This window comes from Dermacentor silvarum, chromosome 8 (genome assembly GCF_013339745.2).
Source record: "Dermacentor silvarum isolate Dsil-2018 chromosome 8, BIME_Dsil_1.4, whole genome shotgun sequence".
Taxonomy (NCBI): domain Eukaryota; kingdom Metazoa; phylum Arthropoda; class Arachnida; order Ixodida; family Ixodidae; genus Dermacentor; species Dermacentor silvarum.
Window position 1 is genome coordinate 121,940,089 of NC_051161.1, and position 16,329 is coordinate 121,956,417.

Genomic DNA, 16,329 nt, shown 5'->3' on the forward strand with positions numbered 1-16,329 from the left:
AATACATGATTGCCTAAGGCAATGCTCTCACATTCAACCCACAAAGCAGTCAGCGTTCTCCACCGTTCCCCCCGACTTCTATCCACGACCATGGACGTACTAGCTCGCTCCGCCTCTTTGTGCAACTAGCTATGTCCTGGCAATGCTCATTCAACAAGTTAGAGACGTGTTAATTGGTTGAGGACTGGTAGCTGACCAACGACAGAAGAGTGCTGGACGCGAGCGTGAAAATTGAACCTCTTTTTCTCTCTCTCTCTCGCTAAATAACTTCTTAGGTCACCAACGTCAACACGCCCTTAAAAAAGTATTTCTACTACTACTACTACTACTACTACTACTACTACTACTACTACTACTACTACTACTACTACTACTACTACTCCTCTAACTACTACTACTACTGCTACCACCACTACTACAACTACTACTACTACTACTACTACTACGACTACTACTACTACCACCACTACTACAACTACTTCTACTACTACTACGACTACAATAAACCTCTATATTTTACGAACTTGGGGTATAACGCACAATTTCGTTACTTCCGATACACTTTTCGAGCAATTTTGTGGCGACTGTATTCCCTCACCTCGTGCCGTTCATCTTCAAGCTTTTCTTAAATGTATAATAATTCTGCACTTCAAATAGAAGTAAAACAATAAGAAAGAACTTACGGTAGTCGGAGATCCAGCAGTGCACAGCATAGCGACGTCTCCAGTGCACTAGATAAAGAACCAGTACGAAAAAACAACGTTACATTTAAAGAACACTTAAATATCAACGTAATTAGCATGACAATAAGCACACAATTCATGGCGTACGAACGTGTATTTGGTAAATAATACGTACACTGCTAATGTTTTGAGGACCAGACACCGCAATGTCGATTGAGCCCAGGCACGTGTCGTTCTTCACGAAGAAATCCGAGCAAGGAATCGATCCACACAAATTCATGCCGGTCAGGATGGGAAGGTTGACGCCTAGAAGTCACAAATGAAAAACAACAGAACATGGGGGAATTGTTCTGGCCAATATGAAAAGTTCTGTTCTTACAACTACAACGAAAAATATAACAAGGGCGACAAAAAGAAAACATTTTAATGTGCGGAATTCACTCAAGAAAAGCAGCAAATCTGAACTCGCGTATCGGCTGAGCCGTTGACTGGTTGCAGTTGCGACCATAAAAGGGCGGTTTAGCAGGGCGTTGTGATGCCAAATCACGCAACGCAACCAAACCCTGTGCTGACCACAGAGGCAATGTTGCAGGCTCGTATTACATCTCCGTTCATAATAATATGCAGTTCAAGCGTAGCGTCCATTGTTGCAACAACTCGCAAAAGCCGGAACAAGCGATCATTTGCAGTGGCATCACCGAGGTACACGTGCGCGGCGTTTACCTTAGCCCCTTCAACTGCGAGAACAAACCGCAGAGATAATCGCCGAGCTGCTCAAGCTGCTGCTGATGAATTAAGCGCGCTGCCTATTGTAGTCCGGTACCCAAGTGATTGCTGCGTATCTGTACCAGCAAGGACGGAAGTTCGAATCCCTGCGCTTGTAATAAACATACATGCTTTGAAGTGATGCGGGGACAAAAGGTGGATGTCGCATGGATGTCGGAAACTTTGAGTTAAATCTAGACATCCACAACTAAAGTTTCGGATTAGCAGCGGTGATGGGAAAAATAGAGAGAGAGGAACGGCAGGGACGTTACCCACACGCACGTCCGGTTTGCTACCCTGCACTGGGGGACAGGGTATAAGGTATAGCGGCGATGTAAGCGCAATTCGAACCAAGGTCGCCTCGGACAGGTTTTGCAGACTTGGCAGTACGCTGAGCCACTGTATCGAGGGTGATAAACAAGGCGAAGTGGTGGTGCGCCAGCATGACTCCTCACAGTCTTCAGAAGCATCTGAAAGGTCAGTGCCTGTTGCGCCAGTCTTGGTAAACATGCCACTCATCTTCTGGTGCGGGCTAGAGGGCGTATAGCTAAAAGCACAGGCTCATGATGCGAGCGAAACATCCGACCCCCTTCCATGTGCATGGAGCTGAGTCATAGTGCCAATCTTCTATATCCGAGGAGTTTGCGAACAGCTAGAATAATGAGGCAGAGGTCGGAAGTTTGCGAGATACCGATGTCGTGCACGCGATATGAAAAATACACCGCAATAATTTGCCTCATTGAGCCCCAATGAGAAGCGGGCCAAATGCAGCGACATATCGACAGCGAATCGAATGCTTGTGACAAAGCAGTGTCGTGCACGCGATATAAACAAATATTCCGCAATACTTGCCTGCTTTGGGCACGACAGATAACGAAATGGAGTCTCTTTGCACGGTTCCCCAAAGCGGAATTTCCCAAATGACAGCGATATCAAGGTGTTGCTGCCGACCGCGACGGCTGTTGAACATTCCAACCGCTGTCTATTGCTTGTATCTTTTTTTTTTCTATACATTAGCACATAGGCAACACAGCTTCGCAAGCCTAAAATATCGCTGGGATTCCCGGGCGCAGATGCAGTTGAACAATCTTTCATATGGTGCGTCCCAAGAAAAGTCCTCGCGAATCTTCTTGTCTTCTAGGAAGTCTACAGACCACGCTTTGAGAAATAATACCACAAGGACACATAAAAATAAAAGAGCTCGGTCTGAGTAAGTAGAGGAATTGTGGTTGTGTGGTTGTGTGACCTTGCAGTCCCAATCGGTTAGTGATTAACACAACCAGAGGTACCAGAGCTTCGAGAGTTCCCTGTGGTGAGCCATACTGGAAGATGCCTTGGATGGTGCACTGAAAACAAAAGTCCGCAGTCATTGTCGTCACTTCTGGTGCTTTATACGACACATAGTATTGGGTTTCAGGCTTCCAAAAAAAGTGGATGCTACGTAATTACTCAGATGGCCTTAATCAGTGGAGTCCCCTATACGACGTCACGAGAGCGTCCACAAGTACAGTGGGCATCAGTTAGCGTTACAGGTGGCTCAATTTCTGGAACAACAGCGGCATAACCGTGTGATCATTTGTCATTCAAGGTGGAAGCGTGACCCCGCAGAGAAAAAGAAAATCATCACATTGAAGAAAGTCAATATAGTGTCCCTTAGCGCGCTGCATGAAGTCGTTGAGGGCCAAAAGGTGGTCTTTAATAGTTTTTTGTTCTCTGCATATACAGCGAGAGACTACATTGTCTGTGAACCTCATTGGCAATGCATGTTTAATAGTTTGATGCAGCTGTTGCGCTCATTTAGTTTACGCTTAATTGCCGAACAGACTGAATTTACAAGTTTGAGTTGTAGTAAGTACTGTGTTTCTGTATAGCTCTAAGCGCGAATGAATTAGTGACACAAATTTGTCCAAAGTTCTCCCCTTTATAGCCCCCTAGTGTAATGATTAAATCACATTCTGTCTTGTAAGCTGGTCGCAATGGCAGATAGAGGATGTTGTTATCCGTTCGAACGCTCCTTTTCAAAAATACTTCGACTATTCTCGTAATCGTTAGCCGCATTCAGACGGAATTATATTCTCACAAAAATAATTGGCAAGAATGACAATGCCTCTTTTTTTTCTTTTTTTTTTTGGTGTTGACTCACAATTCAAGCAGGAATTTCACAATAGGTATTCAGTATAGTATAGAGCGACAAGTATACGCACGTGGGTGGGTATTACAGTATAGTGTAGTATAGTATGGTATAGTATATTATAGTGTAGAATAATATAGTGTAGTATAGTGTAGTATAATATAATAGGACATAGTACAGAGGGAGATGAATAAAAGAATCTAAGTGGCTCATTCTATGGCAATCACAATCATACGAAAAAGCAGGCAATGAAGCCAGAGAAAGTAAACGGGAAATGATTGGTTATGTTCAATTGAAATGAAGAAATAACAAGGTAAAGATAAACGTTAGTCATCCTTTGAAGAGCTCTGAACATCTCGATATTGTAAACCAATTTAGGAGCAGCAACTTCCGCAGAAGCAGAAGTTGCTGCCGGCCTCACCAGAAAAAAAATTCTCGCTGAACAAACTTTCTGACCGTTTCATATAAACTGAGTAATACACTGTCACAATAAAACGCGTCTCCGTGTAATTCTACCGAACTTATGTCGAATTCGCACCACTCAGTTCGCTCGCTTAATTTCCGGTCCACAGTATGCTTAGCACCTGTCACCGCTGGTGAACACACGTAACAAACTTGTATTTACTTACCAGGCATGATTTAAATACATGCAATGGCAATTAAGGCAATAAATGCAGGTGAAGTTGAAATTAATGAAGGACTACAAGCAATATCGCCGTTATTATGCCAGCGTTTCAACAAAGTTTAACCTACATAAACAAGAGTTTAACCTACATTGAGCAGCTTGACAAGTCCGGATACTGGGCTACTTGCCTAGGTGAAAAAGAAAAACACAAGCAATTTATTGGTGCATAATACGGGCAATTATAACTGGCTACGCCAGAGAAGGAACATCAGAATTACGTAACCCGGATCATCAAGGATCTAAGCAATGGATTGTACAAATATGTTCTCACGTGGATTATCGCATGAGGAGTCGTCGCTATTTGATATGTATATTTAGTAATATTAAGAATTCATGGCAACGTTTCACCATGCAGTTCGAGTTACCACTTGGAGTACGTGAGAGTAACGAGATCATATTACAAGAAAGAATTTGGCGCTGTAGTAGCGACTGATTACGAGAATAGCTAGGCCAGTCACAGGTAGAATAATGAAACAATGCGAGGCCATACTTGAAACATCGTAAGTGAACTTTACTTTTCTTTCTTTATCTGTTTCCACCAAGTTCAGCTACTGAGATTGTAAAACTTTTTTTTGCCAGAGCAATTATTGGCTGTCTCAAAGAAGTATTTACTCAAAAGCGCTTTTATTCCGTGCTATCGAAGCACGAGGCAAACTTACTGATGTATTGCTGCACGAATCCAGACTGGTGCCAACACACTGCAAAGGAATAAAAATCATTCATAAAAGGTAAAAGGTAATTTAAATGGCACGTGACAACTCGAATATTCGTGCTCGTTTGTGTTCTGACAATGCAGACTTTGGTAATCACGAAAAATACAATGACGGGAAATGTTCTTGTTATGTTCGACATTGGTTATGGCAGTATACGATTTTGTAAGCAGCTTTTGAAGATATTTAATCCCCCACCTTCTCTCTCGCTCTCGAAGCACGTAGCGGATGTGTAGATTGCCACATAGAAATGATGAGGCGCTAGTGTTAACGATCTTTTGATATCCATGATATGCAGGCGCCTTTAAACTAACACCTCGAAGTTCTTCGCTGCCGCAGTCATCACAGGCAGCACTGTCGGCCATTCTGATGCGTTAACCAGAAGCTTCCGTGTAACGCACTTGGTACTTAAAAAACAGAGTGAAACGATGAAGAGACCAGAAGAAGAGAGACAAAGGCACAGCGCTGACTCACAACTAGCGTTTATTCGTCGCAACAGCAAAATATATACTTGCGCAGTCTATGGCAAATAGGGGCCAACAAATATAAAAATAAAAGGTAGAAGGTCTCAAAAAAAAAACCTTACTACATAGTTGTATTAAGCCTGCGCACAACCAAAACAAAGTCAAGAAACAAAAAAAATCAATCTCTTTGACAGATCAGCCGAAGGCTTGCTAACACACGTGTCACCAACCTGGCCATTTCCAAGGCCTCGATAATTTCTTGTGTCAGCTGGTGCCTGTGACGTTCAACAATCTCGCATCGCTAAAACTCGGCCACGAAGCCGCAGTCACGGCAATGAATGCCAAGGTGACCAGATGTCGCCGATGACACGCAATATGCATGTTCCCTTAACCACTCATAAAGACAGCGGCCCTGTTCGGCCGATAAACTCGCCTCTGGTTAATCTCCCTGCCTTTCCTCTCTCTCTCTTCACTCTCTCTCTCTTGCCGAATGACAGGGGGAGGGAATACACCACCCCTTCAGTGAAAGTGGGTTAACGGCCCTACATAACCTAGACAGCTTGTCGGGGGCGGAGAAAATCCAACCACTCCACATCTGCCTGCGATTCGTTTGAGGTTGTGGGCCACGCCTTGAATACGTTATAGGCGTAACATACGCCAAGCCACTGTCGGCAAAGAACAGCCGTCTTTGCTCGAGGTAGTCATGGCAGATGTCGTCAGAGTGAAACTACTACGCGACTAAGGAGCTCATACAGTCCGCACAGCATAACAGTGGGCCTCTTCGATTATCCGTCTCTGACAGTCCCGGACTGTCCGAAAGACTGCATACGCAACGCTCATTGGCTGAAAGCACTGTCTCGGGCAGTCCGGGACTGCCAGTAACGGATAATCGAAGAGGCCCAGTCCGCACAGCAGTCCGCACAGCAAAGACACACGTCACAGGCGCACGTCACGCGCCTGTGACGTGTCTCAGTGCATCTTTTGTGTAACTGTGTCTTCGCGTTACAATATATCGTTTAGAATGACCTACTTATACTACTGTGATGCTCCCGGCATTTTCCATCGCGCACGTGCTTTCTTTCTTTACTTTGCTTTCCCTTTTTCTCTTTCCTCTTCCCCCTACCCCAAAGAAGGTTAGCAAACCAGATGTTTCTCTTCCGGATGTTTCTTTTTTTTTTCAATCTCATGCGCCTATCTCTATACTGCGGTTGCAAAAATACTGTGCATGATATACGAAAAAAAAATATTTGTCATCAAAAAAAGAAAAAAAAAACGAAGACCTTGCCGAGAGCGCGAATGCAGTGCCATACCAGGCGTAGTGTATTCATGCGCTAGTGGAGGCTCTCGTTATGTTTCTAGCCGCCATAAATTTAGATTACAGCAAATTTCAGCGTGCGAATCCTAAATCTCCCCTGGATTTCCTTTTTTTTTAGCTAGGAAATAAGTTCTCCTGAGAAGCACGTCTGTGATGCACGCCTACATAGGCAAAATGTGGTCTGCATCGAACGTTCTCAAATCTACACGGCTTTAGCGAGCGTAATACGTTTTTGCTTATGTAAATCTCTGAATGGAATAAATTAAACCAAATTCAGGAGCGCCAGTTTAGTCTAGTGCCTCGTGTCATCAAACTTGCTCACAGCTCACGCTAACTAAGTGTTTGCAGCGTCCGCAATATTGGCCAGGTTGAGACCAAAACCATAGTTGTCTATATACTTAATAGAAGTAGTAGAAGTGCAGCAGATCTTCCTATATTGACTGCAGTGTCTTTTTCGTTGGTATGCCTAAGTCAATATGTTCAAGTTCATTGCGTTTTGCCACAGTGTCCAGGTCCACCAGACCAAAGGGCTCAGAACAATGCCTGGCGGGACCCCGTTAATCTTTGATAACATTATCCCACCGGGATCAGCCTGGTTAACGTCCCTGCCTTTCCCTTACGACTTTCTCTCTCTCTCTCTCTCTCTCTCTCTCTCTCTCTCTATGATATATCACAAGAAAATTCGTGGTAGTGCACTGCGGCCCTACAATAATTGCAGCCTCCGCGATCAACTTCAGAAACATTTTCAGAGCTAATTGCGGAGGCCACGCTCCGCTGTGCTGAGTACGGTGAACGCCACCTAGGTGGCGTTGGTAGTGCTTCTTGATGCCAGCGTCCCTTCGAATGCTGGCATCGAGGCGTCGTAGTGCTGAGACCACCGAAGCGTTCACTGTCGGTGCGCGTTAGTAGACAGTTTTAGCAGAGCGTTCACGGTCCGCTCCGCTCAGACCGTCGTGTCCGAACGATTCGCGCAGAGCCGCTCAGCGGAACGTTAGCGGGAGCGCTAATGCGCGTCCGCACAACGCTCATATCGGCAGCGGAACGAAGAACGCTGCCCACGGTCCGCTACGAAGCCATTTGAGCGGAGCGTTAGGGTGCGTCTACTGGTTGCTTTGCCGTTTTACAGCCGCGCTGAGCGCGCGTGGCCGGCGTCTCTGGCAGACGCACTTGTCAAACAAGCCAAATCAACGCAGTTCATGCAACCAGTGGTGAAACGTACAGCAAGAAAAAAATAAGGCAGAAATTAGCTATCGCTAATTTTTGAAGTATGCGATAGCATGCTCATAAGTTTGAGATATACGTACGTATTTTTATATCGGTACGACACGTCAGATCCAACACACAAGCTGGAATATGAAGTGAAGCTTTTGTGATTCGGTTGTTCAAATGCTATAAAACTGTTTATCTTAGGCCGCCACATTTTGCAGCATATCGACAACTTGGCCGAGCAGTTTGCTGTTTCACTATCTCCTGAATCGGCCCACTTCTTCCGTCACGCGGTAGACGGGTCACCTTTAACAGACTCATTTATCAAAGTGACGTTGCCCAGAAGATTTAGCCTAACATACACCGAGCCACTGCCGGCAAATAGTCGTCCTTGCTCGAGGTAGCCGTGGCAGATGTAGTCGGAGATAAAGGACTGCGTGACGCAGAGGCCCACAAGCACGCCAAGCATGATGCGATTACGGCGCTGACAACCACCCTAGACTCTAATGATTTATGTAAACGAATGTGACGCTCCAGCATTTTCTTTCGCGCATTTGCTTTCTTTCTCTGCATTCCTTTTCGTCTTCCTGTTTCCGCTTTCCGCTCTCCCAAAGAAGGTTAGCAAACCGGATGTTTCTCTTCTGGATAACACTCGTCTTAGAACATGTGTGGTGTGAAGGCTGCGCGAAATTTGTTTGCGCGAAAACGTTTTGCGTGGAAACGATTACTCAGGCGTGTAGTGCGTTTATAGTGCACATCTGCGTATCGAATAGCGTGTATAGTATAATAGCAGATTGTACTGTATCATACCCACCTGCCATCTAGCTCAATATTTCCCTCTATTTCCCCTCGGTCCAGTAAGGAGTACCAAGTTAGAGACACGTACGCTCTCCAGGCCGACATTTCCTCCTCTCTGTCTCCATTAAAATCTCCTTCTCTATACCTCGTATCTCGTACAAACTCGCGAGTTGTTGCATCCTGTAACGCGCTCGCTCGACGCACCTCGAGCATTCTGTTAGCGCCAAAGTGGGAAAAGTCCGCCTGCAATGCCCTTAAGAAATGCGTGACCGATGGTGGGATCCAACCTTTCTCTTCCAGCCCAGCAGCGCAGTGCTCTAACTATTGGGCCACGATCGTGCGCGTGCTTTTCTCGTGCCAACGTCGTTCTTTGGCACTTCTGGCGGATGTGTCACGTGCCAGTTTCTAGCATTCTTCTCTCGTGACAGCGCTTTGAGATGCTGCGTTAGGCTGTATTACCTTCGAGATCGGCACATATTTTTCGTCATACGGATGCCTACTATGTGAGTGAGTGCCGCCGTATCTCCCACAATATATATATATATATATATATATATATATATATATATATATATATATATATATATATTGTACTGGAGATATATATATATATATATATATATATATATATATATATATTACTGGAATGACTACATTTGGGATGAAATAGAGTTTTAATTAGACCAACCTATTTAATTTTCTCTACTAAACCTTCCCCAAAATATGGCGTTTTGAAGGTATTGCTGTCACAAGCGGAAACGTTCGAGCGCCGCATCAAGTTCTCTTCCTCGCAAATGGCTCGCCAACACTCAACAAAGTGACAGAAAAAACTAAATTCTAAATAATACTTTTTCGAACATTTCGTAGCTGTCTTTGGTCGTTACCAAGGCTAAAGTCACCAGGCATGCACAGTTTGGCTGCATCAGAGCTGTAGACGAAGGATTTCTTGCGCGTTTGGTTTGAAGTTGCGCGTTTGAGTTGCGCGTTTGAGTTCAACGCGCTTTCCTCTCCTTTGCTTTCTCTCTCTCGGTCAATACGAGATAGATGGACACACTCTTTATGGTGCTCTTCAAACGAGTTCACGCTCAACGAACAACGAGAAACACTTTGTTGTAAACGTGTTGGACTATACACTGAAATACTGAGTACACCGAACTAACGTATGTTCGTATTGCAGTCTGTTATAGTTCAGTGGGTTGAGCAGTAACGCAGCGGGAGCACAAAATGACAATTTTAAGTTCATGGCGTGAATGCTCCGCAAAGCTTTCTCCACAAATACTGGAGAAAACTTGGCTGGTGGGTGTTTATTCCAGAATTGAGACATATATAAATAGCGCTAAAGATAAGTAGCACGAGAACGTGAAACACAGCGTCACTAGCGTCGCATTCTGTGTGCTTATCGTTCTAGTCACACGTCTTTTTTAGCGCTAATCAAATATGTCTGAATTCTGTCTCTGGCCTGTCGTGTTTCCGTGATACAAAGTGAAGCTAAAATTGTGCGGTAAGAAAAGCAATCCGTGCGACTTACGGTGCCGATGTTCAGTATGTTGTTCAGCGTGACGTAGGAGCAGGACGCTGAAAACGTGGAGAGAAAATGCAGGTTCCCAATTTTTTCAACCTATTTTTTTTCTCAGACAGGATTGAGATCCTCCATTCAGTGGGGTAGGCCTTGCTTAACATTTCTACGTGCACTGAACTATAAATTTAAGAGGTAACTTATTTTCTCTGCACCTCTTAGCTAGGGCACCTTGTGTGTCATAAGACCATGGCTAATGTTTTATGACAATGCTGAAGCCAAGAGCCGCTTTTAAAATTATTATCCGTTGTTGCAGGTTCTGTTCGGTTCCGTTACAACTCGGTTGATGTTGTAGATTAGGTCAGAAAGCACCTGTGCTTCTTCATTTATCTCGTTTTTTCGTTAAAAATGCTTTTTCAATTATTAGGAAAAGTAATGAATACATAGAAAATGACAATCAAGATAACTATTATAAACATAATCATTCCGCCTTCTTTACTATATTCTAAACGTATGAATATATTGAAGGGATACTAAGGAGAAATATAACGTGAATTGTATCTCTAAATTACCCCCACTCTACAATACCAACAACGGTCACTCTTGCCACGACAATAGGATTGGTAAGCCAAAAAAGACAACGAACATGAAAGACATGGTGACGCCCCCTTCTAGCTTCCGCAAAGGCAGGCCGTGCCGTCACAAATTCTGAAGGTGTTGCTCGGACCTTGTTAATCTTATACCGGCGAACATTTACCGCATTATCTTCTAAGAGAGCCAAAGAGTGCACTTCGCCAGTTTCGCGACCTTCTGGCTGGCGCCACATTAGCTCAAAGACGAAACAACCGCTTTGGAATCCGTGACGCCAACTGACGTACCGGCGCTGGACCTAAATTCAAAAAATTTTAATTTTTTGAATTTAATTGAAGTGTTTATTGAAGATTATCAAAAATATTCTATTAATCACCCTACTACAGGGAACATAGCCAAAATACAATTTTGAAAAAAAAAATACTATATTTGTTTAAACCTACTGAACCTTTTTCTTTACTGCCTTCTTAAATCTATTGCAATTCCATTATGCTGCCCAGTCGTCATAATTTTGACGGTCTCCACGGTCTTTGCACTGCATGTAGAAATATTACCGCATTTCGCCGAATTTTCGCCGAATTTTCGCTTATCTTTCGGCCTGAACAACCTACTTACTAGCCGTTGAAGCTGAGGCTCCGCTAGTCGTCCCCGCAACCAGAAGCAAAGCACCGAAGAAGCACTTGAAGCCCATGCTTGGATTTCTTTTTCCCTCTCTCTCTCTCTCTCTCTCTACAGCGGACGCTGATAACGCAGGAACACAGTATTCGTCAGGTGAGTGGTCGATGGTGTGTTTCAGCCCTTGAATATTCGTTCCTTTTATACCCTGTTCTCCCACCATCGGCTCCTGGATTCTCTCATTAAAGCTAGAATTTACGACTTACAAGGAAGAGAAGTAGCTTGACGTCACGTGCAAACGGAACAGGCAGCGGGCACTACGTTCAATCCTTACAGCTGCTTCCCTTCGAAATCCGCCTGTCGGGCTCCGTAGTTAAGTTGCTTTTCATCGCGATGATGACGCAAACGAAGTGATAAAAAACGAAAAATAAAAGAAGGACATATCAGTGGGACGGTAATAAGAAATTGGTGTTCATAGCGTCGTCCAGTGACGTGCTTTCCGTAGCAACGAAAGTAAATAAATAAAAAGTGGCAGAAAACGGGGGGAATTATACAATAGCAGTAGCGCTTCCAAACTGCTGAGCTAAGGTGTGTGTGTGTATGCTGTTGCACGCGTGCATTCAGGGGCATGTGTGTACCATAGATTCGCTTGTGCAGCTCCAACATGCTGACATCCTGCGAGTTTTTTTTTTCTTTTTCTTTCTTTTATTCAACAAACCTGACCTCGTATGTATGCTTACTATATTTCCAACCGTTTAAAAACGCCCCAGCGGTTGCACTTTCTCGTCCGTTTCGTTTCATTTTACATTTTTTGCAGTTGTCGCTTTTATCTTCAACAAACTAGTTAAGGCTTACGCACAGCGCACTGTAAACCCGAGGCCACGTGATTTCGCAGATTGTCCGATCGATGGGAGTGTGGGGTTATCTTTCGCTGAGCTAACAACGTACACAGCAGCGCGAGCAAAGGGACATACGGTGCTAGATAATATAGCAGACATTACCGCGCACATTAGCTTGCACAAATCAAATCAAAACGTTGCTCTTCTTTCAGCATGTTTCGCGTTTGGCCGCAGCCCCTGTGGCTATCTGCTCATTTACTATTGATACGCAGAGCATGTATCCCGGTCAGTTTCTTTATAAGGTAACGTAGCCAATCAAAACACGTAGAGCTATTATAAACCGTTGCGAGTGGGAAGCTTAAATGTAAATGTGAAACTTGAACTGCCCTTCCAACCCCTAAACTCAAGTAGGATATCCGCGACCCCGGTATGCTATCAATAATCCATACCGCAATCAATGTGATGCCTCTCGTTTTCGCTTCCATCGCTCATTGCGCAGTCCTTGTCTTACTTTCTAGTTTCTTTTTGATACTTCCAAATCTCTGCCCGACAGCTTAGCACTTCAAGAATACACAGATTATGCGATTAAGCACCGGTTACAAAACACATCTGTTGCTGTCAACTGCACCTTTCGATTAGTCACTTGACAATTGCGGGGCCGCATGCGAAAATGAAAACAATAGAGGAAAGTTTCAACCAGGGCCGCTGCTGCGACGCTGCTCACAACGTTCCTGTTCAGCTGGTTACGGGGACATGTGCGTCACGTGTTAGCTCGCCAATTTACGATGACTCTTTCGCTTTTAGCCAGTAAAATAATGTGCCAGCAAGTGAGTAAACTTGGGTAGTCTAAAGCGTTCAAAAATCCAGCCACACTGCAAGACTTACCGAACGTCCGGTTTACAGAATCCATTAATGCCGTGAGTATATTTCAATGCGTTAATGGGCATGTGACACGCTGCCGGAACGCGCAAGTTGATTACGAGGACGTCTCGAGCTGCCTTCTGTGGTTAGTGTGGCTCGAAACGCGGTCGCATAAGGCTCTTGTACAGGTTCAAAACGCAATTACTGCCACTGCCTCAGTTTGCGTGTTGCAGGATTTTCTATGTGCTCATTGTTTTTAGGCATTTGGCCTTGAGGGCAATGTCGGAAACGCGGCGAATGAAAGTTGCTTTTTACCCACCGTGAGGGCATAGTGACTTTGGCATTGAGCTGCTAAGCCAAATGACCCGATCCCGGTCGCGGCGACCGCATTTCGATGGAGGGCGAAGTGCAAAAAAAAACGACCGTGTACAGTGCATTGGGTGCACGTTAAAGAACCCATAGTGGTCAAAATTAATCAGGAGTCTCCCATTACGGCGTGCCCCATTATCAGATAGTGGTTTCGGCGTGTAAAACCCCAGGATTTAGTTTCATTTGTTTACCGTGACTTGTTCGGAGGAGGGGGGCGGGGCTTAACAAAGAGGGGGGGGGGAGGGGGGGCTGAACAACGAACAAGTTCAGGCGCCGGTCGACTTCGGCATGCCTTCGACATGTGTACTTAGGTCGCGGTGCCGTGAGATGAAATTCCTTCGATGTGATAATGCGAATATTCCGAATGTGCAACATCTCGGCGGTGCTGCACGTCCTTTTTGCAGTCGAATCCCTATTTTCGTTGGATTTACGTTCAGTTATATTTTTTTCTGAATTCCTGAATTTCTGGGGTTGGCCTGGGGGTCTCGATCATGGTAAAAGCACACTACGATCGAGACGACAAGGCGAGGTAAGAATGAAGCACGAGTTACGACCGTCGCACGCGGCACAGACACGTTACTCGCCTTTTAAGAAAGACAAAGTGCAGCACTCTAGATGTCGTCCAGTCCCTTTCAGACACCCCCCTGCCTCAGGCCCAAATAACGTGTAAAAATACGCAGAAAACGCCCAAAAGAAGCTTGGCCAACTGCAGGAACGATCGAGATGAGTGCACAATCCGAGCACACCTAAGTACTTCTTATCAGTTGTGAATGCGAAAGCATTCATTCCCGACTGAACGCTGCTGAGCGGTCCTTCGAGTTTTTCGCTGCGAGTTATGTACCGTAGTGGTATACGTGCTGCCCGAGACAGCAATCAGCAACAGCCTACAGTGCCAACGCCGCATGCCACCGACGTCTTGCGCGACGACTGTCCCCTCACACGAGACCAGTCGCGCTAATGCGGCAGCAGGTGTCCCCTTTCGCCTGCTCTGCTCCGTCGAGGCGCGCTCGTGACGTGGCGTCGCAGCCAATGGGAATTCACGTGCCGTTTCGCTGCTCCAGACGATAGATGCCTACTTTTAAATGCGAAGCATTTATTGGCGAACATTTGCTACTTTGACAGTTATTATCTGTCTATCTATCTATCTATCTATCTAGCCACCTACGCCTTCGTGCTCTCATGGTCGTTTCGTTAACTTGGCATGTACCAAAAGTGGCAAACCATGAAAAGAGTATATGACGAACATAAATATGTCATGACATGAATGTCATGACATGCGTGTCATGTAGGTCATGAAACAGCCGCCTACGTCTTTGTGCTCTCAGGGTCCTTTTGATAACTTGGTAGGTACCAAAATTGGCATGGTATGACAGGACTGTATGGCGAACATGAGTGATAGGTCGTGACATAAATGCTATCACATGCGTGTCACGTGGGTCATGATACTGACTCGGAGAAAGACATTAACAGTAAAAACCACTGAAATAGGTTCGGACGTGGGTACTGAGGGGAGGAAACACTAAGGAATCGTGGTAGAAGTCATAGACATGAGCATGACTCAGCAGAAACGTCAATAACTCAGCGAAAAAATGATTAACACTCAAAAGCCAGTGAATTGGGTTCCAACGTGGGTACTAAGTGAGGGAAACACTAAAGGATGATGGTACAAGTCATAGTCATGACCATGACTGAGCAAACATGACAATGACTAAGCGAAAAACATTAACACTCAAAAAACATTCAATAAACACTAAAGGATGGCACTGCAAGTCACAGTCATGAGCATGACTAAGCAAAAATCGCCTCCTCGGCAGCGTAGGCTCCCTACGGCAGCGTAGGGCGTTGCATGTAGGAGCGGCGCGCCAAGGCGAAGGTGAGAAAAAAGAAAGCAGTAGTTGCCGGGAAGCCTGACAAACCGTCAGGGATCTTTGAATGCTATCGTGCTTCACTCTTAAAGGCGAAGCTTAAGTTTCCTCCAAATTTTTTTCATAACCTGAGGCTTCCGTCAGTTCTGTATTCTTCACGCGAAAACAGCTAGACGAATGAAATGAAATTAAATACAATCACTTCCATTTTTCTATTCAGCTTTTAGGCCCGTCAGGGCCTCCCAAAATTGCCACGGCGGATGGTGTTGCACGTCGTCCAGGCGGTGTATTGGGAAAAGTTTTCAACTAGCAATAGTCGCTCCTCAGTAAAAACTTCATTGGATGCGACACTGCCTCTCCGCAAAGCTACTCACGGAAAACATTTTGTCAAGGTCCGCATTCCTTTTGTCCCTACTTTCACAAGCCATCACTAACATGCTAGAAGCTCCAGCAGATGTAACACTAGGGAATTGGGAATTATTGCATCACAATTAAACATTTCTGCGTTTTCTCAAAAATACCTCTGATTTAATTTGTTCATATTGCAAGCAGTTTTCGGAATTATAGCTTTCTTTTTTTCTTTCGCTTGTGTTTTACTATGTAAGACTGTTGAAGCTAAACGTCATCCACGCGATCTTTCCTAACCTTCTTGGTTACGACCACTGGTTCCGACTGTTTCGCTCGCGAGGAGGTTATATAAAACATCTGAAGTCGCAGTCCGTGCAGACGCCTACGAGAGCGAGTGAAGTCGCAGCGGCCATATTGGTAGAGGCAAAAGAGGGCGCGTCCCCAGCATAGGCGGCCGCGGAAAGCGCACAGCATTCGATAGCACTTGTAGTTCTGTGATAAAAACTTGAGAAGAAACATTTTTAAGATGTATATTAGTACGCAATCGTGTGTGGCAGTAAAAAATAAA

The 16,329-nt window shown here is 44.9% G+C and overlaps 1 protein-coding gene and 1 non-coding gene across 2 annotated transcripts in view; both read right to left on the minus strand.

The window, feature by feature from the left end:
* Positions 1–11,636, minus strand: part of LOC125947714 (uncharacterized) — a 24,125-nt gene extending 12,489 nt beyond the window's left edge. The window contains exons 1-7 of the mRNA XM_049672961.1: positions 11,480–11,636; positions 10,286–10,332; positions 4,924–4,962; positions 4,354–4,392; positions 2,695–2,794; positions 859–989; positions 684–731 (exon numbers count right to left, since the gene is read on the minus strand). Of these exons, the coding sequence (XP_049528918.1) occupies positions 684–731; positions 859–989; positions 2,695–2,794; positions 4,354–4,392; positions 4,924–4,962; positions 10,286–10,332; positions 11,480–11,555 (480 nt within the window). The 5' untranslated portion in view covers positions 11,556–11,636. The remainder of the gene's footprint in view (positions 1–683; positions 732–858; positions 990–2,694; positions 2,795–4,353; positions 4,393–4,923; positions 4,963–10,285; positions 10,333–11,479) is intronic.
* A 4,004-nt stretch (positions 11,637–15,640) lies between these two features.
* LOC119462939 (U4 spliceosomal RNA) lies at positions 15,641–15,781 on the minus strand. Its single transcript, XR_005194297.1, has one exon. It is a non-coding gene; the product is annotated as a U4 spliceosomal RNA (small nuclear RNA).
* Positions 15,782–16,329: the final 548 nt, after the last annotated feature.